The sequence below is a fragment of the Mustela nivalis genome (genome assembly GCF_964662115.1).
Source record: "Mustela nivalis genome assembly, chromosome: 8".
Lineage (NCBI taxonomy): Eukaryota > Metazoa > Chordata > Mammalia > Carnivora > Mustelidae > Mustela > Mustela nivalis.
Window position 1 is genome coordinate 52,123,389 of NC_139027.1, and position 22,110 is coordinate 52,145,498.

A 22,110-nucleotide genomic window follows, 5' to 3' on the forward strand; every position below is an offset into this window, starting at 1 on the left:
CATTGAAATTCAAACCTGCAGCATGATGGTGTTAGGAGGTGGGGACTTTAGGAAGGAATTAGGTCCCAAGGGTAGAGACCTCACGTTGGGATTCATGCTCTTATGAAAACAGACAGGAGATCTTGCCTCTCTTTCTCTGCCAGGCCAGTTTACAATGAGAAGACGTCAGTCTGCAAACCAGAAGGCTCTCAGCAGGAACTGGACCTGCCAGCACCTTGAACTTGTACTGCTCAGCCTCCAGAACGGTGAGAAGCAAGTGTTCCTTGTGTAAGCCTCTTCGTCTATAATATTCTTGATACCGTAGCTTGAATTGACTGCGTCACCCACCACTGGGGTGAACAGGCGGCATTCAGAACGAAGTTGGTCCTGGTGTGAAGACGTGAGAAGGACCTTCTGACCAGTTCTCTGGGAAAGAATTTGGGGTAGAAACACCCTGGGGATGAGGCCGCTAACAGGGAAGTCTAGCTGGAAGGCCCTGACTTAAAGAAGGGCTGCTAGGGCCATCATGGAGCACCTGCAGAAACGAGGGACAGGCAGAAACTACGGGGTAGAAAGGCAGAGCACCTGGCATATCTGGCAGGGAAAAGAGAACGGTGCAGGGGAGAGAGTAGCTGAGCTGCAGAGGGGAGGGCAGCAGAATGAAGGCCCAAGGATTCTCGCTGCGGGGCTTCCTGGTGCCACCTTAGATCCAGACCAGCCTTCCAGACCCTCCTGGATCCTGTGCATGTGGATGTAATGAGAAGATTAGCCCCGCCCTTCCACCCCATTGTCGTTTTTCCAAACAGAAGGAACCTGAGTCGGTGAAGATATACTTTTACTGGGAGTCTGTGCCTTGGGTCAGGGTCCTGTGGTCTTGGCTCACTTAATCCCCACATTCAGGGCCCACTTCTCTAGTGAGGTCCCTTCATGGGTACCTGCCCTTCTGCATGCTGGAGTGAGGGCCTTCCCCCCAACCCCAGTCCCAGACTCCTTGTGTTTTGTTATGTCCTTCCATATGGGAGAAGGGGCGAGCAAGTTCCCTGGGGCCTCTATTCTAATAAAGTTCGAATCGCATTTATGAGGACTCCACTCTAATCGCTAATCTCTAATCCCTCATGACCTAATCCCTCCAAAAGACCCTACTTCCTAGTACCATCCAGTTGGGGGGTTAGTATTTCAACATACAAATGTGGAGGGGGACACGAACATTCGGACAATAGCAATCACTGTGTGTAGCCCACACTTCAGAATTGGGGAGTTACACCCTAGTTTCTTGAAGATGGAATAGCCACACAAATTATTTGCAATTTTTCTGTGTGGGAGATTTATCTATTTATTTATTCAGACATTTATTTTATCAGGATGGATTCATGGGTTTTATACTTTGGGTTATAGTCCAATACAACTTTATTTTCTTACTTAAATGGTTCCAGTTTGGGCCAGTAGGCACTCTTTTATGTAGCTCCTGTGTCTTTTTTGGCAAAAATAAACACTATTTATATTATTATTATTATTTTTTAAAGCATCTCTTTACTTCCAGGCACCCGATACTCTGGGTGCCTTTTTTATATGTCCTGCCCTGGTCCTAGAATCAGCCATTTCTCAAAAGAGCCCTGGTTTCCTTTTTTCGGATAATGATATTGGAAACCAAGATCTGGGTGCTGTGTGTGTGGCCGCTGCAGCTGGGGTATTTGCTTCTCCTTGGCTGAGGGAGCAAGGGAATGTGTATGTGGATATCTGATTTTTTTTTTTAAAGATCATTATACATGCAATATGGTGACAAGACTTGCGGGGGGCAAGACTAGAGGCAGGGAGAATAGTTAGAAGGTTAACTGAATTGAAGCTGGGTGAGCGGGAGCCCCGGGGCCTGTGAAGGGAGGGATCACTGTTACTGTTGTTGGATTTGCTATGGGATGCCACGTTGGGACACTTCCTGCAGCTGGATGTCCACATCTTGCCCCAAAGCTGCCTCTCTCCAGCCCTACCCTCTGACTGCATTGGCTTAGCACCAAGGGCCAGGCAGACGTTCCCCAGGAGCGACCTGGGTAGCTCTTTGCCTACAACCTCCTGGTTTTTGCAGCTTCAGAGGGATGTGGTCCCTTTCCCAATAGTTCCAACAAAAATCCAGCATTGACTGACATGCTCATCCCTAAAGCTATAATGGAAATCAGGGAGATGGGTTATGTTGACCAAGCCACACACTCATTCCTGGGCCTGGGAATTGGGTATGGGCTTAGCCTCCCCGTTACCAGATAGACTGAGCAGGAGGGAAGGGTTATTCTCAAGATAAAGACCTGCAGAGATGCCGAAAGACCACAGAGTGTCAGCTCTCAGCTGCTGAGGGCCCCAGCTTGCAGGCTTCAGGTCTCCCCTTTTCCTCAAAACTGCTGGATCTGGCTACTCCCTGGAAGGCAGCTGACCACCCTGTGTTGTTAAGGGTCAAAATGGGTGACTAAAAGGCTTCTGTAGGTGCCTGGCTGGCTTAGTCAGTAAAGCCTCTGCCTTCAGCTCATGTCATGATCCCAGGGTCCTGGGATCAAGTCCCACATCAGGCTCTCTGCTCAGTGGGAAGTCCTTCTCCCTCTCCCTCTGCTTATGCTCTCTCCCCTGGCTTATGCTCTCTCTTGCTCACTCTCTCTCAAATAGATAATAAAAAGAAAGAGAAACGCTTCTGCAGCTAGGTGTCTGCACCTCTAGAAGTGTGACCCTGTGCTCTTTAGTAGGTCAGGAAAAATCAATGTATAAGAGGTCCCAGTGGATGAGCAGTTCTGGTATTAACGTATAAAATATCCATATGATTTATTCTGGCCAGAGAACAGAGAAACCTCCCAGCAAGGATGTAGCAGCAGCCTCCTGGTGTTTCCTGCTGGCAGATGGTGTTCTTACAGGAGAAATTAGAGCTGGGAGCCTGGGGTGGGACAGGAATGGGGACAGGGAAGAGGGGGAGGGGACTGGGCTGGTCATGTCTGAGGCCACCACATCTGCAGGACTATGCCGGCTCTTGGCCCAGACTCTACCCTTCCAGTTCTGCTTTTGAGGCTCCCTCAGCTGTCAGGCTCCAGGAAGAATCAGCTCCTGAGTGGGCCTGGCCTGGGCCCTTCCTGACTGTGGGGAAATGGAAACGAAAGCGGTCTCTTGCTTTACTTCTGCCACCCCTGGGTCTCTTCTGGGCCTCTGGGGAAGGACCTCAAGCAACTCTCCTTTCACACAGAGATGAAGGGGTTTTCTAGACACTCCTGGGGTCTTAGGCAGAGCTGTTGACTGGTCCAGAAATGGGTGCCTCCAGATTCCTCCTGTGTCCTTTCCTCCCAGGTCAGATTGCAGTGGAGAGGAGGTAATAGGCCTCCATGGATGCTCTACCTACATATACACACACATGCACACACGCACGCACGCACACACACATGCACGCATGCGCACATGCACGCACACACATACACATGCACGCACGCACACATGCACAAACACATGCACGCACACATGCACGCACGTACACACACACAGCCTCATGAACTGTGTGTAGGCAACCACCCCCTTCCTCACCCTGCACACCTGCTGTGCGCTCCGCTAACCGCTGGCCAAGTTGACAGTGGCCTCCATGACACAAGCTCTTCTTGGGCAGAAGCTGCTCTGCCAACCCCGCCTTGGGACAAGGCACTCGCAGGACAGTGTCTCCGTCACTTCAGTGGTGCTGCAGGCTTCTTAGCCTGTGGGAGGCTGACTCCGGGATTTGGGAAAAAGCTGTCAGAACAGGAGAAGAGGGAAACTAGAAACTAAGATTGAAACTGGGAAGAAACCACGCAAGAAGGATGGCACAAGCCATTTGCAAGGCAGTAACTGACATCTTGTCAGTGGGTCGCTGGTGAGATAGGGGACAAATATATAATTAGATTTTTATGAGTTAAAGAAAATGTCATCCATTTTGATAAGATTATAACCATCTGAAGTACTGGAGAACCAAGGAACCATTAACTTTGAACTGACTTAGGGAGAATGGATTCTGGTCATGAACTGGCCAGCCAGTGGGAGTATTGATTCTGCTCAGCTGTTTACCCCCTTGGGGGCTGGGGACTTTGGGCTCACGTGGCTCCACCAGGATGCCTCAGTTCCCGTATTCTAAGTCCGGGCTCACAAACAGCAGGAACCCCCTAAAGCAGGGATGTCACAGGGTCTCACTGCAAAGCAGCACATCAGTGTATCCCTCAGTTTCTGTTCAGTTAGTCTCAAACCTGATCAACTCAAGGGAGCGTGGATGAAATCAGCTAGAGGTGCAAAATTGGACCAAGTTGGGTCCTTCTTGCTGTTTTCTGACACCAACCAATTCTCTGACATCAACTGGGTATCCTACACTTGAAGTTAATCCTAACAATGACTTTGGAGTTAGCACAGACCGCACAGGTTAAGGGCTCTAATCCCACAAGATGGCCTCTACCTCAGATGCCGCCTGCAAGTGGGGTCTCCAGGCAATTTCTGCACAGCCCACTGCAAATCAGGGGGCTCCCATGACCCCCCTCTGCTTTGAAAATTCACTAGAATGACTCACAGAACCCAGGAACACACCATGCGTTCTATTATAGTTTACAGTAAAGGATACAAATGAACAGCCAGAGGAAGAAATACCTAGGGTGAGGTCAAGAGTCCAGAAGAGTTCAGAGCAATGGAAACTCTGTTCCTGTGCAGTTGGGATGTGACACTCTCCAGGCAGGTGGATATATTCAGCAACCAGGAAACTCCTTGAAAACTGCTTGAATCTTTCTCATAATCCCATCTCCAGGCCCCCTCTCCTACCTGAAGTCCTGGGTGGGGGGTTGGTTTTTCTGGGATCTGCTCCCATCCTGAAATGATCTAGAGGCCTACCCTGAGTCACCTCATTATCATAAACTCAGGTATGCTCAAAAGGGCCTTTTTGTGAATAATAAAAGGTAGTCCTGTCACTTAGGAAATTCCAAGGAACTGTGACGAAGACCAAATACACTTTTTAGTCTAGCACAGACCCTTTCCTTTCCCTGCCAGTTGTGTGGTCCTAAGTGGTCAAGAGTCACCTGAGTCCTTCCAGATACCTCCTACACTGACCCAGCTCCCTCCTTACCTGACCTCCTGTTACTTGAGGGGCTCTGGGGCTAGGTTTAAGGGTCAGCCACAGGTCACAAGGATGTTTTTCTATAAAGCTGAGAAGGATCCCCGGGACCCCCTCCAGAGTGGCTCTGGAGGCTAGCTTTGGGGGGGACTCTTCTGGAGAGTGGAGGTTGGGGTCAGGGGCTTGAGGGGAGGGCCAGTGCTGATGCCAGGGAAGAGAGGGAGAGGGTAGGGCAGACTGGCGCCTGGGAGCCTGGAAGGACAGGACCCTGCTGAAGTGCTTCTGCAGAGTCAGCAGGAGAGGGAGTTCCTACTCAGGGCCATATAAGTCCCAAGGAACTCAGCTTTACTTCCCAGTGCACAGCCTGCAAGGGGCCTGTGGCAGGGAGCAGTGGTGGAGGGTAAAGGAAGAGATGAATGGTGATGGGGTCCACTTCTTTACAGACAACCAGAAGGTCTTCCTGCGCCTCCGAGGTGAGAAAACTGAGGCATCACCCCATCTCTCTGGTCTCGCAGCCCTTGCCGTTCTTGTCAGTCCTGCCTGGCAGGCCAGAGCTCGGCTCCTCCCTGTCTCAGCATCCAGAATAAATAGGCAAGAGCTGAAGGTGAGTTAGGTTAGGACAGAGAGACTGGGGCACACCCCAGTCTCTGCAGGAGACCTCCCCGGACCCCTTCCCTTGGAGATGAACTGACAAGGGAAAGGTGACCTTTGAATTCGGAGGGACCTGGTTCCTGGTCCCCTCTCTGCATGTTGGGTTGCCCCCCCCCCAGGCCTCAGGGGTTCTAGGCTGGTGTTTCTCTGCCTTAGAATGGATTCTGCTGTACACTGTTCATTCCTAATCACACCCCCAGACTCAATAGGTGTAGCTCTTCTTAGGACACCCAGGCAGGGCTTTCTGACCCTAGCAGAGGAGAACTCCAGCACTGACAGTCAGTCCCGTGGGAGAGGCAGTGGTCCAAAAGGGCTGTGAGTCCTGCTCTGGTCAGGGTTCAAGAGCAAGCCTGGCCCTGGGACCCAGAGGTCAGGTTCCTGCCTTGTCCCCTCCCATCTCCCTCCTTTCTTCTTTCACGCAAACTACATGTTTGCTGCCCTCCTCCATGCTGGGGTCCATGCCCTGCACCCCTCCTTCAGGTTCTGTGGTCTTCTCTTTGCCTTTGAGTTGCTACCACACCACCAGTTAGTGCAGGTGGACACTTCCAAGTGCTTTATTTCCCATCTCCATGCTAAGCATGGCCAGTGTTCTCATACCCCTCAGATAGTCCAGAAGACTGAGCCTGGGGCCGGCCTCATCCAGCCTGTATAGCACACACCTCCTGTACACTGGCTTCTCCCTTGCAGGGCTGGACTCTGCGGCAGCGGCTCCTGAAGCACCCAGGAGGCCAAGGCTTGTTCAGACCATCCTGGCAGTTATGGCTGTGACTCTTGTCTTCTCTCTGGTGGCTCTCTTTATTGTGGGTAAGCTCCTAGGTGACCTGAATGCCACTGACTCTCTCTGTCTTCCTGTATAAAGGTCCCACAGAGGCTAGCTGCCTACCCTCTGCTTCCAGAAGAGTCATTTTACCTCTTGCCCCAGGCTTGAACCAAATCTTATCTGAGACTCAACCAAGGCCGCCGTCCAAGGGGAGACTCCCAAGAGCTGAGGCCCATGAAGGGAAGTCTGAAGTGGGGGGCATCTCCCTCCTTCTAGAACCCTGACCGAGCGTGGGGCAGCCTGTTCTCCCAGCCTTAGTGCAGAGAGTATGCTGACCCAGGAATGGGTGTCTCAGTTCTACAGAAGCCAAGACCTCCACTGGAGTCCTATGCCTCCTTCCAGCAGTTTCCAACCATGATTCCTGGAGATGACAACACAACTGGACAGTTACCTGTGGAACCCCACAGTGAGTAGCCACAGGGAGGTAGGGGTGGAGTGGGGGAGCTGGGGCATTCAGATGCCCAGACCCTAGGAGGAGCCTCTCTTTTGATGCCTCCTATGCCTCTGAACGGATTCCAGTTTTCTCACAAGAAGATACGATACGATCTTTTTATTAAAAACAAACAAACAAACAAACAAACAAACCAAACAGCTTTATTAAGGTGCAGTTGACACATAATAAGGTACAATCTTTAAAGCGTACACTCTGATAAATTTTGACTTATGTGTATACTCGTGAAACCATCACTACAGTCAAGAAAATGAGCATATTCATCCTCCTCCTCCACAGTGTCCTTGTGCCCTCCGACATCCTTCCCTCGCCCCTCCTCTCTTCATCCCCAGGCATCCATCTGTCTACTTGCAGTAATACAGACTGGTTGTTTTTTTCTAGAGTTTTATGTGAAAAGGATCCTACGGTATGTACTCTTTTTGCTCCTTTATCAGCATGTAATTTGCAAATATTTCCTCTCAGTTAACGGCTTGTCTTTTCATTCTCCTAACAAGATTTAAATCTTAATAAAGTCTAATTTATCATTTTTTTTCCTTTTATGGATTGTACTATTGGTTTCATATTGGAAACCTATCCCAAGGTCACAAAGACATTTACCTATGTTTCCTCCTGGAAATTTTGCACTTTTTGGTTGATATTTCAGTCTATGATTAATTTTGAGTTAAGCTTTATATTAACAGTGTGAAGCATGAAGTTAATTTTTATTTTGTGTGTGGATATATAATTGTTGCAGCATCATCTGTTGAAAAATTATCATGAGTTACTTCTGTGTCTTTGTAGAAAATCAATCATCACATATATGTAGGTCTATTTCTGGATTCTCTATTCTGTTCCATTGATGTATTTGTCTACCTTGGCAAGGCAGAATATTTGATTGAACTTCTCATATCTTCAAAGGCCACCTAGTCCCACCTGGCCTTTCCTCAGCATAGTGCCTGAGACCTCCTACATTGACCTGGGTAGGGCATGAGGAATAGGGCAGGATTCTCCCAAAAAGGGTCCCGGCCTACTTGGATTCTTCTCCCTATTCCTGAGAGAAGGCTGGCATCGAGAGTCTTAGACCATGAATGTCTGAGGTAAGGACTTAGCTTGTGAGGTGAGCAAAAGGTGCTGTAGGACCAGCTGCAGGAGGGGTTGGTGGGAACGATCATGCAGATTGAAAGGGGCTGTGAGTTCTCTGAAAGACTGTGATGACCCGGGGCTTTCACTCAGCTCTTCCATATCCTCACACTGTTCTGTGGGAAACATTCTGCTCTGCGTAACACTGGGTGTGCCAGCCTTCAAAAGGCCCTTTCCACTCCAGGATCCAGTATCACCTGGAGGGCCTCCACCATAGCCCCATGTGGGGACTGAACAGAGGGCCTCCTCTAAGGGTACCTGTTTTTTTTTTTTTTTTTTTTTTTAAGATTTATTTATTTGTCAGAGAGCGAACGAGAGCGAGCACAGGCAGACACAGTGGAAGGCAGAGTCAGAGGGAGAAGCAGGCTCCCTGCGGAGCAAGGAGCCCGATGTGGGACTCGATCCCAGGACGCTGGGATCATGACCTGAGCCGAAGGCAGCTGCCTAACCAACTGAGCCACCCAGGCGTCCCTTTTTTTTTTTTTTTTTTTTTTAAGATTTAAAGGGTACCTGTTTTGTTTAGTTTCTGGAATTTGTGATCCAAGAACTATGTTTGCCGTCTATTCTGTTTTTAGGAGTTGAATCAAGAGGCTTCGTGCTTGGTATACAAATACAGTGAGTGGAAGACTAAACGCTGGCTTTATGCACACCTAGTTTCTTTGTCAATTTCACCATTTAATGGTGAAATGTCAGTGGAGTTAAACTTCAGCAGCTCTCAATGATTTCATCAGTTACCTTCAAGTTCAATTACAAGGACAAAATAATCCAAGTCTGACCAGCACGACTCTTAGTGGTAGCTAGTTTATAGTAGGCAAGTATTTCAGTCCTTTCATTGCTCAGTTCATGGGGCACAGCTAAGTACACCTTTATCTTATTTTTTGGCCCACAGTCTGAGGTGGCCCATCCCCAGGGCTCTGGTGAGCAGGAGGAGTGCTCCTCCTTGAGGAGCACCCAGGGCTGCGCTTTAGACAGCCTGCGCTTTACCCCTTAGAAGACATGAGAACACTATGGTTGGCCCATATTATGAATGCTTGCCTATGTAATGGGCCTCTGTGGCTCCCTTGTCAATTTCCTCCCTCCAGATCCCCACCACTCTGACTGGGTGGCATGGTTGCAAGAGACGATCCAGATGTTTAAAAGCCATGAAGAGAATTCCAGCACCTGGGGCACAGAGATCCAGATGTTGTCTTGCAGAGTGGACAGTGTCAGATCTCAGATCCAGGTGCTCCGTGGTCACCTGGAAAATGCCAGTGCTGACATTCAGAGGGTAAAGGACGCTCTAGAGGACACCAGTACCTTGAGTTTCCAAACCCAGATGTTGAGGAGCTCCGTGGAGGGGGCCGGTGCGGATCTTCGGAAGCTGAAAGGAGATCTGGAAAAGGCAAACGCTTCGAATTCCCAGACTCACAGTTTCTTAAAAAGCAGTTTAGAAAACGCCAGCCTCGGGCTCCACATGCTGAGTAGAGGCTTAGGAAATGCCAATGCTGAAATTGCAATATTGAAAGCAGGGCTGAAAATGGCAAATGCCCAGGCCCAGTGGGCGAACAGCAGTCTAAAGAATGCTAATGCTCAGATCCAAGTTCTGAGCAGCCAACTGGCTGGTGTCCAGGAGTTAAGGGCCCAGAGTCAGGTTTTAAGAAGCAGTTTGGAAGGAGCCAGTGCTGAGCTCCAGAGGGTCAAAGGAAGCCTACAAAGTGCCAGTGCTTTAAACTCCCAGATGCAGACTTTTCTAAGAGGCGGTTTAGACAACACCAGCGCTGAGATCCAGTTACTAAAAGGTCATTCCAAATGGGCTGGTGATGAGATTCGCTTGTTAAAAAGAGATTTGGAAACTGTTACTGCCCAGACCCAAGTAACCAGCAACAGTCTAAAGCAGACAGATGCTCAGATCCAGTTATTAAAAACAGAGCTTGAAAATGCCAGTGCCCTAGATCCCAAGATTGAGGTACTAGGTGTGTATTTGAAAAATGCCAGCAGAGAGATACAGACCCTAAAACAAGGGATGAAGACTGCTGCAGCCTTAGGTTCCAAGATCCAGAGGCTGGAGAGCAGTCTGCGGAAGGCCAGCGCTGATATCCGGCAGTTAAAAGTGGATTTAGAGAACACCAAAACACTAACTACGAAAATCCAGGAGGAGCAGAGCCGCCTGGAGGCAGTCCGTGTGGCCCTTGGCTCCCAGGAGCAGCTACAGAGGACCCAGAGTAAGTGGGATGGGAGAGCTTGGCCTGGGAGGTACAGTCTTCTGGATGGGCAGAGTCTTCTGTCCCTTCAGCCTTTTGCTTACTTTAAAACATTTTTAAAAAAGATTTTATTTATTTATTTGACAGGGAGAGAGAGAGGGATTGAGAGGGACCACAAGCAGGAGGAGGGGCAAGCAGAGGGATAAGCAGGCTCCCCATTGATAGGGAGCCTGATGCGGGACTCGATCCCAGGCCCCCAGGATCATGACCTGAGCCGAAGGCAGACGCTTAACTGAGTTGAGACACCCAGATGCCCCTGCCTTTTGCTTACTACAACATGCATCCCCCTGGGAAGGAGGGTGAGAGCTGGAGAAGGGCTGAAGCCCCCCAAGTAGGCTTGATGTGCCTAGGCAGCGGTGGGGGTGACATAAGGTAGCTGTCATGCTCTTAAGTGGCTTGTCATCTGGTCAGAGTGACAAAACAACACATGAGAAACGAACGATATGTGGAAGGCAGGTGGGGTGTGCATTTCTATTTAATTCCCAGGTGATGCTGATAATCTGGGACCACATTCTGAAAACCACTGGCTTCCACGCTCAGCATCGTTACTGAGATATTTGCAATGATATTCTGATTGGTGTCTCTGGCCTGGTTAGGATCACCTTCTTCTCGCTCAGTCCCCACACCATCACCAGGTTGCTCTTAGCACAGTGCAAATCTGGAGCACGCTACTATACTTCCTAAAACCTTTCAGGGCTCCCCAATGTTCAGAGAGGAAAAAAACCTCCAGATTCCTGCACATGAGATGGATGATAAGAGTGCTGGTGAAGCTGTCCAAGTGTGTCTCCCCTGCCTTATGTGCTGACCATCCCAAGTGCTTGGACAGGTCAGGCCATGCCATGCTGTTTCACACCTTCAGCCTTTTGGTGTCTAATTTTTCCTCCTGCCTGGGATGCTCTCCTTGGCACAGACCACCTGGCAAACTCTTTCTCAGTGTTTTAAGACTTAGCTCAAGTGACAGCTCACCTGGAGTGTCCTTCCTGAGTGCCACGTGCAGCCCAGGTGACAGAGACCACCCCCTCTTTTTATGGCTCTGTTCTAACATGTGCATGGACTTCCATGAAAGTTTTTCAATGCCTTTCTTACACCTCTGTCTCATTTGCTAGACTGTTAGCTCCCTGAGGGTGTGGATCATGTCTTACTCTTCTTTGTCTAATAGTCCCTGGTTCACAGAAGTCAAACACCATTGAGATGTGGATGTTGAACAAAAGAATGAATGAATGAATAAGCAAGTCTATTGTGGCACCATTTCAAACAGCTGTGGTGCAGATGATATTAAAAAGCAGGGTGTGATTGTGGGAAGGAATGGGAGATCTGAGAGCACCAGAGGCTTGTCCTCATGGAATGAGATTTTAGAGCTTGAAATGGGAAGGTCAGGTAGATCAGGTCCCAAGGATGGTCCTGGGTGTGGACAGCAGCTGACGTTAAAGGAGATGGAGGGGAGGAAGTGAGTTGTACTGTGGGATGGCTGCAAAGTCTCTCAGGGAGATGGTGGGAACCAAGGTCAGCAGACTGTCCGGTGGGAGCCGTGAGTGGCAAGAGAGGGTCGTGGAGCCAGAAAGCAGGAGTCTGGAAAGAAAGGCTCGTCTGGGTAGCAAAACTCTCTGAGGGTCCCTAGAGGGATACACCCAGGTGTCCTGAGTGGCTTCCTGGTGAACTGAGTTTCAGGCTGGGGGTACAGCCTCCCAGGCCTTGCCCCTGGAGTACTGAGCATTGAGTGTGGCATGGGCTTGCAACCCTCGGTGGCCTGTCCCAGGAGAGGTCAGGAAGGGCAGCCCTTGGGCATCTGCAACCAGCCCCTGGTTCTCTCTCGTCCCCAACCTTTGCTCCAGATCAACTTCTTCAGCTGATCCTGCAGGGCTGGCATGTCTACGGCGGGAGTGTGTATTACTTTTCTTACGTCAAGAAGTCCTGGCATGAGGCTGAGCAGTTCTGTGTGTCCCAGGGAGCCCACCTGGCCTCGGTGACTTCTGAGGAGGAGCAGGTCAGAGTGCAGCCTTGGGGTGATGTTCATGGGCTTGGCATGGGATATGGACCCAGGACCAGGACCGAGACCTCTGCCCACACCCAGGACCACCCAGACTTTGGCGCCTTGGCCTTCCTCCTCTTGCAGCGGGACAGGGCAGAGGCCTTTGGTCTCTTAGGTCAGTCAGGGAACAGATGTTTGAGTTCCCATAAGCATCTTGCTCTGCAGGTAGAAGCACTGACAGCAGACCTTGATGATGTCCTCCACGAATGAGGGAGACACCCAGAGGCCCACAGCTGTCAGCAGTGAGGAAGGGCAAAGGGAGGTTAGCACTAGGTGACTGTCCTTAAAGTATTGGGAGTATAACTTCCCTCCCCCACCCCTCACTTTCCCTTTAGCTGCTACTCTAGTTGTCAATCCTCATATTAACATCAGTGAATCCAAGGGCCGTGGAAGGCCCACAAAGGCTTTCCCTTTCTCGGGAAAGCCAGACGTAGAAATCTGAGGACCGCCAAAGGCACTATAGACCCCAGTGGCCCATCTGCTGAAGGTCCTTACCAGAATTTACCAGGGTTATTGTCAAAGGACCATAATGGGTTTGGTCCATTTCAACTCATGGAACTGCTCATTCTTTGTGGTTCTCCTGAGACTGGTCTTGTATGTCTGTCAAAAGACATGCTTTTTAAATTTTTTAAAAATAAAATACATCTCTTTAATAAACTATGGCCAGGCTGTCTTCATCTCAGTGAAGCCACATTCATCAAGTCAACATGGGAGAAGCTGGGCTTTCTCTGAGGGGACCGTGGTCCTGCCCTCAATCCTGGACGAACCATGCAAGGCACAGAGGAGTGGGCTTTATGACCCAGGACCAGGGAGAGGACAGCCTAGCCTCCTTTTCCACATGGCTGGGAGAACCACCTCCTCACACAGGCTCCAACAACACTTCCTTTTCTCTACAGGCATTTCTGGTAAAGTTCACGAGTACCTCTCACCACTGGATTGGCCTCACTGACAGCGGCAAGGAGGGCTCCTGGCGCTGGGTGGATGGGACACCATTCAATGCCGCCCAGAGCAGAGCGTGAGTCCAGCCGGCACTGTCTGGTGCTATCCCAGGAACACAGGGCAGGCCTGGCTGGAGAGACTCTTTGTCCTTGTCTTGTGTGTGGATTCCTGCCTGGTGAGTGCTAGTGTTGTGTGTGTGATATACGTGTATGATGTGGGAGTGGTGTGTGTATAGAGTGGATGTACAATTGTGTATGTGATGTATGTGTGATAGGTGTGTACAAATGATGTGTGTGATGTGTGTGGGCATGTTGTGGTCCTTGTGTAGGCCCCTCTACAGGACCTATCAGAGCAGGATATGTCCTGATGTTGGCAGGGAGACTATGAGTGGGTCTTCCTGTGCTATTGTTCTTCGTTTTTTGTTTTTTTTTTTTTTGCCTATACTTTTTAAGATTTTATTTATTCATTTGAGAGAGAGAGAGAAAGAGAGAGAGAACACATTAGAGTGGAGGGACAGAGGGAGAGGGAGAAGCATGGAGCCCAATGCAGGGCTGGAACCTGGGACCCAGAGATCATGACCTGAGCTGAAGGCAGACGCTTAACCATCTGAATCACCCAGGCACCCCTGTTTTTTGCCTGTCCTATACCCTTTTTAGGCCCTGCCTTCATTAGAAGGTCTCTGAATGTGAATTATGGAGTGGGGGTTTATAGCATCAGACACCCTTCCTGTCCCTTGATCCTCAGTAAATAAAGACAGTCAGCAGAGCCACACTTAGGGCACCCTTGAGCCCAGCTCTCCTCCAGGAGATAAGGGACTCATGGTGCTTCAGCTCCTTATGCCATAGTGGGGGGAAGGGACACTTTCTTCATCCGGCAGAATAAAGCCCTCTTGTTTCCAGGTTTTGGGGCAGATACCAGCCAGACAACTGGCGGTCCTGGGATGGGCAGACTGAAGACTGTGTTCATATTGAGCAGAAGTGGAATGACATTCGCTGTGACACCCCCTATAACTGGGTCTGTAAGAAGCCCATCAGCCAACATGTGGCCTGAGACATGCCAGATCTGAGGGGTCATCGTCGCTGCCAGCTCTGGACCCTTCCCACCTGATGCCTGTGAACCTCTGAACCCAGCTTATTCTCTAGGTCTTTTTATTTGGCCTTTTGTGTTTCCTGCTCTGTCCTTCTGTTTAACCCCTGAAATGTGTTTATCTCACATAACTTGGTGGGATCAAGGGTTCCTCAAGGCCAAAGGCTTGCGTGCTTCTGTATCTCCATCAGCAACTAGCACGGGCCTGTGAGACAGCAGGTCCCCAATAAATACTGACCGCGTGCACGGAAGTTTTCTACTTGTCTCTGTGATAGCCATCACCCTCTTCTCTCCCTGAACTGGTTCTTCTTCCTCAATGTCCCTTCTGTCCTGAAACAAACATATCTTTGTTAAAGGGCTTTATAGCTGTGAACATTTAGTTAGTCACTGAGAAACAGCAGGGGTTTAACACAAACTACAGGGATATCATACAGGGGGTACAAATTCCCAAGAAGTGATAGTGATCCTAGATAGTCCTTGCTGTTCTTTTGTTGCAGATGGGGTGGGAGCTGGGTTTTGCCAGGCCTTTAAACCACTCCCCAGACTTCTTCCTGTCCTATGGCTAGCCCCATCTCATTTCCCAACTGTTAACTTTTGATGCCATATCCCTGGCTTTAGCCTCTTCTTGTGGTCCCATTCTCTCTTCCAAGGACTGGGTTTTCTGCCAGCTCAGTTTAGAATGAGCATTGGCTTCTTAGCTTTTTATCAACCTTAGAAACTCCTCTACTGCAGAACTGAAATCACATTTTACTGTATTTCTTCTAGTACTTCTACAGCTTTTTTTTTTTAAGATTTACATATGTTACTGGATTTTATTTCCTTATGGTTTATTCCTTGGTATTTTTTGCATCTATAGCAATATAGATATATAGGGATGGACTCATTTTCTTTTTATGTATTTCTAGTCTTTGTTTGATGGTTTTCCTAGCTTATGCAAAAAAGGGTAGGAGCCAATATTAATATGTCCCACTTTGGGGAAATTTACTGAGATTATCTCTCAGTAAAAAAGTGTCTGCTCACTTCTTATAAATGTTCCACAGGCATATTTATTAGATTAGGCTTGTGATTTTCATTTTTCAGATGTTCTTTATCCTCATTTATATTTTGTCTACACAACTAGTCAGTTTCGTTAGGAGGATTTGTGTTAACTCTCCCATGTAGGACATTTACCTACATTTATCATCCTGTCATGTCATATTTCTAATAGCTTTTGATTTATATATTTCAGTGTTACTTTAATGTCTAAAGATTCATAACCATGAACTCTCCTGGAAGACTTCAACTTTTTATCAATATTCATGCAACCCAGAATTATTTGCTGTGCCTCTACCATGCACTAGGCACTCTTCCAAGTTTTCAGGAGGGAAGGAAACAGGGGCTCTTGGGTGGCTCAGTCAGTTGGGCATTCATCTCTTGATTTTAGCTCAGGTCATGATCTCAGGGTCGTGAGATTGAGCCCTGCCTTGGGCTCGTTGCTTATCAATGAGTCTGTCTGAGATTCTCTCCTTCGCCCTTTGCCCCTCTCCTTGCTCTCTCATTCTCAAATAAATAAATAATAAAATCTTAAAAAAAACCACTCCGAAGTGAATGAAACAGATGAAAAGATGAAAATCCCTCTCTCCCCCACCCCAGCCAGCATTTTGGTAGTGAGGAGTGATAGTTAGGACACCCAGCCCCTTCTCACGGCCTCAAGGAGAGTCCGCTGGAGCCTGAAACCTGGGGGTGGTGACATCCTGGAGTGGCAAGCTAGCTGTTCATTAACCAACCATGGTCTGTGGCCTAAAGCCAATGGAACAGGGACAGATAACATACTCACACAGCAGGGTCAATTCTCATGCCTAGACTGGATCTTTCTCTCTCCAGAGAAGGTCCTGAAAGCTGCAATTTCCTCAAGAGTCAGAAAGGCAGAAGAGTTCAGTTCTCCACAGACTGAGTGGAGCCATCTGGGGAGACAGAGTGGAGCCCTCAGTTGTCCTGGGGGAAGTGGTCAGCTTGTCACCCTGGAGTGCCTGCCCCACCCAGCCTCTGCCATGGGAACCCTGTATGGCTGCCACACTCAGTGACCATGGATTGCGCTGGTGACAGACGCAGGCTGTGACAGACTGCTACCACCCCATGGACGTGCTGTTGGCACCCTGATGCCTACAGCCTTTTCTCCCAGAGAGAAGGTTTCCAGGCTCTTGGCGTAGGAGGACCCAACCTGAGAGAGTCTGGAGTCTACACAGCATGATTTAGGGGAAAGTCCAACTCTAGCACAGGGAGGAGAAGGCATATACTTCTTGGCTATCATGAACTGACCTTCCAGGCTTGGTTTTCTAGGGCCAGAGAACAATATCTCAGTCAGAAGAGTAAGCACATTCTGGAAGCAGATGTCACAGCATTTTGAAGATGACATAAGTCATTAGTTCAGGAAAAAAAAAAATCTACCTGTGTTTATAATCAGCAACTCTGAGTGTCTTCTACCAGCCAATGCCCCCGCCCTCTATACGCTGTAATTCTTAGAATGCTTGCTCTCATATACCCAGATTTGGGCCTGGGCCTTGGTCCGACCCCCTCATATGCCTACACCATGCTTATTGGAAGGAGCCTCTCTCTTTGTGCTGCTCTTTCATTTAAGGGCTAGTTGTAAGTGGCTCTTCCTCTCTCTCCTGCTAGCAATTCCTACAGCTCAAAGGTAACCAAGTCCAGAGACCCCTACCACCAGTGAGAGTCCCAGGCTCCAGTGAGAGTTACAGAAGAGTGAGGAGGCCTGGGCTTCTCTTGGGAGGGATGACTTATGATAGAAGGGAGTCTGCTAGCTGGGCCTCAAGAAGGCTTCCTTCCACGGGACAAGCCCCATGCAGCTGTGCCTCCAGTACCCCCTCCCCTCCCCAAAATAGCCTGTAGCTAGCTTCCTCTTGAATCTCCTCAAAGCTCTGCTTTTGTTGCAGTCTTATCCTATTCTTAGATCTAACAAGCAGTTCGCACTCTAGCTAGTCCCAGGATTGGGATTCTAGGCCTTCTTCAAGGTAGTGCCAATGAGCCTTTCATGACATCTCTGCTACAGGGTCACCAGACCTGAGCCCTGGACCTCAGTGTCTCTTCAACCCACTCTCGTTGCAGCTTCTCCACTTTTTCTCAGAACACCCTCTGCCTTGTCTGTGTATTAGCCAAGTTTCCAGACATTCTGTCTGGTTCATATATCATCATTGCTTTTGTAGTCATTGGTGATTATAGACCCAGGCTCCATGGCCAGACTATCTGGGTCCAATCCTAGCTTTCCCCCTGTCTAGCTGGGAAAGCTGGTTACTTGACTTTCATGTCTCAGTTTCTTCTTCTGTGAAAAAGCCAGAGTACCCCTCTCTTGAGGTTGTTGTGCAGATTAAGAAAGTTAATCCAGGCCCATGGCCGATGGAGCCCGCGATGGAGCCGGAGACTCTGGATGCGCGAATCAACAGAGCTATCAACGCCCTGAACAAGGAGCTGAATTGGACCAGCATCAACAGCTTCTGCAAGCAGCTCAACGAGGACTTTGAGGAGCCTCCACTTGCCACCCTGCTGTTGGCTCACAAGATCCAGTCCACCACAGGAGTGGGAGGTGATCCAAGCCCTGACGTTTCTGGAAGCATGCATGAAGAGCTGTGGCAAAAGGTTCCATGACGAGGTGGGTAAGTTCTGCTTTCTCTACAAGCTCATCAAGGTCGTGTCTCCCAAGTACCTGGGCTTGCGGATGTTGGAGAAGGTGAAGAACAAGATCTTGGAGCTCCTCTATAGCTGGATGGTCAGCCTGCCCGAGGAAGTGAAAATCGCAGAGGCCTACCAGATGCTGAAGAAGCAGGGGATTGTGAAGTCTGACCTGAAGCTACCAGATGATGCCACTTTTCCTCTTCCTCCTCCATGACCCAAGAATGTGATCTTCGAAGAGGAGGAGAAATCCAAGATGCTGGCCCACTTGCTGAAGAGCTCCTACCCCGAGGACCTCCGAGCAGCCAACAAACTCATCAAGGACATGGTGCAGGGGGACCAGAAGCAGATGGAGAAGATCTCAAAGCAGATGAGCGCCATTGAGGAGGTCAACAACAATGTGAAGCTGCTGACCGAGATGGTGATGAGCCACAGCCAGGGCGGGGCCTCAGCCTGCAGCAGTGGGGACCTCATGAAGGAGCTGTACCAGTACTGTGAACAGACACAGCCAGCACTTTTCCGACTGGCCAGTGACACAGAAGACAATGGTGAGGTCTTAGCTGAGATCCTGCAGGCCAAGGACAACCTCACCCAGTACAACCTGTACAAGCAGCTGCTGAGGGGTGAACGGTGATGCGGCAACCGGCTCTCTCCCTGGGAGCACCTTGGCCCTGCTGGACCTCTCTGGCCTGGATCTCCCTCCTACGGGCACCACCTGCCCTGCCGTGCCCACCTGCTTTACTGACCTGGCCAGCCCCAAGCAGCCTAGCACCTCAGTTTCCCTGCTTGATGATGAGCTCACATGTCTGGGACTAATTGACCCCATACCCCCTCCAGAACCAAGCTTGGACAGTGCCAGATGGAACAGCTTCCTGTCCTCTGATGGCACGGAACCCCCAGCCCCGCCTCGGGTCCCCAACATGGACAGCCAGCCGCCTGCACAGATGCCCCTGCCAGAGAGCAGTGGTCTGGACGACCTGGATCTCCTGGGGAAGACCCTCCTGCAGTAGTCACTGCCCCCAGAGCCCCAGCAAGTGTGGTGGGAGAAGTAGCAGCCAGCACCCCTGACTCACACTTCAGGACCTGCAGAATAAAAGCAACTGCAGCTCGCCCAGCTCCAGCGCCCCCGGCCTCTTCCACGCTGCCTCCCCTGAGCCCCCTGGGCCTCTGCAGCAGCCCACGATGACTGAGCTCTCGCTGGCCAGCATCACTGTGCCCCTGGAGTCCATCAAACCCAGCAGCATCTTGCCAGTGACGGTGTATGACCAGCATGGCTTCCAGGTCCTCTTCCACTTTGCCCGAGACTGGCTGCCTGGGCACTCAGACGTGCTGGTGTTGGTGGTTTCCATGCTGAGCACTGCGCCCCATCCCATCTGCAACATCGTTTTTCAGTCAGCTGTCCCCAAAGTCATGAAAGTGAAGCTGCAGCCCCCCTCAGTCACAGAAGTGCTGGCGTTTAATCCCATTGTCCACCCCTCAGCCATCACCGAGGTCCTACTCCAACCTCCAGAAGAAGGTTTTGCTACAAGCTTCTCTTCATCATGGGCAACCAGACCTACAACAAGATGTCGGATGTGGACCAGATCCCCTCACCCGAGACCTGGAGGAGCCTCTAGAACAGAGAGGTGGCGGGGAGAGCAAGGGGCAGCAGGACTGGGCACCATCTAGCCTGGGTGGGAGGCTGTGGTGGCCTAGGATACCCTTTGTTCCCATGGCGAGATCCCCTGGGCTTCTCCCCTGGAGAGGATGAGGGCTTCTCCCCTCATCCCTGTGGCCCCCCTTCTTCCTTGTCCCCCTCCCCTGCGGAGCTGAACCCAGCAGGAGGCTGGGCCTGAGTTCGCACTGCTGGGGACCTTCACCACAGTGGGGAGCCTGGAGCAGGGAGCAGCTGCAAGGCCCTAGAAGGACCTGGGGTCATGGCGGGAAGTGTGGCTGTCAGGCGGGGGCCAGGACCTCAGGCCCAGCCCTGACCCAGCCCGAGATGGGGTCATCCCCACTTGTCTCATGCCTTATGGGAAGGCCCAGCCATAACTTGGGGGCCATGCTGGTACGGGAACCAGCTCAGGCCTTCTCCATAGGAACTGGATGCCTGGGGGAGGGTGAAGCCTGCTCCCCCAGCTCTTTGCACTCTGTGGTGTGTGGTTTGACTCTTTGCTTTTCTTTCTCAGTGGCCCTGTGGTCACCATTTCAGGAGGCCCAGTTGGGGGAGCCCCCCACGGTCCCCACTCCTCATAGGGGTTTCACTCCACCCACCTGCCCCCTTTGCCGTCAGGTCTCCTGAGGGGCTGTGGAGGCTGTGGCTGCTGGCCCAGAGGTTGTGGCAGAGCTGGGTGCCACAGCTGGGGCCTCCAGGGCTCCTGGCCAAGGGAGGCCCTGCCCTGGAGTTCCTCAGTGCATCTCCTTCAGTTGCCAGCCTCTGCTGGGGCCTCCCGTGGGCGCCTCCCCTCTGCCCATCCATCTGTCCGCGTCCGAGTGGGGTCGGTGTGTGAGTGAGAGCAGAAGTATTTATGGACATAAAAATGTCCTTTTTTCCTGGAAAAAAAAAAGAAAGTTAATCCATAAAATGAGCTTAGAAAAGTGCACAGCACATGGATCCCATCATATAGCATTAGCTGTTATCTTTGTGCCAATGGCCTACTTGACTCCTTGCTACAATTCTGAGGAAGCTTCTATCACAATCTCCGCTTTACAGCTGGCAAGATGAGGCCTAGAGAGTTTGAAGGTCTTGCCTGTGGTCCTACAAAGTCCTGTGTTGCAGAAGCTCTTCCCCTCGGACCCACGACTAACCCTCGGGCCTTGTGAGTCTCAACTCTTCATGAGGCCTCACAGTCTGCAGGGCTCCAAGCCTCCATCCATCTACTCTTTCAGGACGCTGTCAGGCACCTTTCTGCATCTTGTCAAAGCTGGAGGCCATTGACTGCTCCGGCATGCTGGCACTTGAGCCGGGTCCCTGACCTCTCATCAGCTTCTCAGGGGCAAAGCCTGTGCGTCTGTTCCCTTCTCTGTTCTTGGTGGAGAAACACTTCTTTTTTTTTTTTTTTTTTTTTTAAAGATTTTATTTATTTATTTGACAGAGAGAGATCACAAGTAGGCAGAGAGGCAGGCATAGAGAGAGAGAGGAGGAAGCAAGCTCCCTGCTGAGCAGAGAGACCGATGCGGGACTCGATCCCAGTACCCTGAGATCATGACCTGAGCCGAAGGCAGCGGCTTAACCCACTGAGCCACCCAGGCGCCCGGTGGAGAAACACTTCTGACCCACAGTTAACTCTGCTGTTGGTATGGTCAACAGTAACCCCAGCTCATGCCTAGTGGGGGTGGAGGACCAGGAACTTCAAGTGAAGTGAAGTATGGGGCATGGCAATCAGGGAGGCCCTGTTGCCCGGGGACCAGGTCAGACGGAATTGTGGGCCTGGGCCTGGTGACCCTGAAATAGAGGACATTCAGATCTTGACAAGAAACAGACCAGCAGGGTAGCCTTGGCTAGTCCCTCAACTTCTTTGGACCTGTTTTTCTCATCTGTACAATGGGAGGAAAGTCCAGTTCCCAGGAATGTGGTGAGATAAAATAACACATAGTATGCAAGAATAATATGCATTTAGATGACTATAAGTAATAACATGGAATTGCCATATTGATTTAGACAGGAATTCTGGGCAATATAGACTTGTCTCTTTTTAGGTTTTGATCCCTTTTAAAAATGTCATTCTTTGCCTTCCCTTAGTAAAGCTGTTTTTGTTTTTTGTTTTGTTTTGTTTTGTTTTGTTTTAGCAGCTCTTTCATGTTTTGACTGAGCTACAGAGATTAAGGGAACTATATTCGGGCCACAAACTGGTCATTGTGATGAGGGGCTGCCAAGGACCCAGGCAGATATGGGGAGCATTCCTCTTAGCTGGGCCCTAGAGTAGGAAACAGGAAAGACCGATGAGGTGACTCTGCTGGGGCAAAATATGGAGCAAGGGCCAGTTTGTCTAGTTTCTCTGTGTCTCAGGGTGGAGGACACAGTGAGTCAACTCCCTCATTCCCCACTTCCTCCCCCATCCCTGCCCTCCCCCTCCT

The 22,110-nt window shown here is 50.3% G+C and overlaps 1 protein-coding gene and 1 pseudogene across 3 annotated transcripts; both read left to right on the forward strand.

Moving 5' to 3' along the window:
• Nucleotides 1-5,397: 5,397 nt before the first annotated feature.
• On the forward strand, nucleotides 5,398-14,637 carry CLEC4F (C-type lectin domain family 4 member F). Of its 2 annotated transcripts, none has more exons than XR_014315572.1 (7): nucleotides 5,398-5,529; nucleotides 6,395-6,511; nucleotides 6,823-6,933; nucleotides 9,180-10,298; nucleotides 12,170-12,321; nucleotides 13,263-13,480; nucleotides 14,205-14,339. XR_014315572.1 is itself a non-coding variant. In XM_082745441.1 (7 exons), exons 1-7 carry the CDS (start codon nucleotides 5,469-5,471, stop codon nucleotides 14,353-14,355), a joined length of 1,830 nt encoding a protein of 609 aa, XP_082601567.1. In that variant the 5' UTR covers nucleotides 5,398-5,468; the 3' UTR covers nucleotides 14,356-14,637. The 2 variants fall into 2 exon arrangements, 1 of the variants encoding a protein (XP_082601567.1); XM_082745441.1 differs by having other exon boundaries at nucleotides 13,263-13,381; nucleotides 14,205-14,637.
• Nucleotides 14,638-17,644: 3,007 nt separating this feature from the next.
• Nucleotides 17,645-20,604, forward strand: LOC309871146 (ADP-ribosylation factor-binding protein GGA1 pseudogene; annotated as a pseudogene). Its single transcript has one exon. The product of its transcript is annotated as an ADP-ribosylation factor-binding protein GGA1 pseudogene (transcript).
• The last annotated feature ends 1,506 nt before the right edge of the window (nucleotides 20,605-22,110 follow it).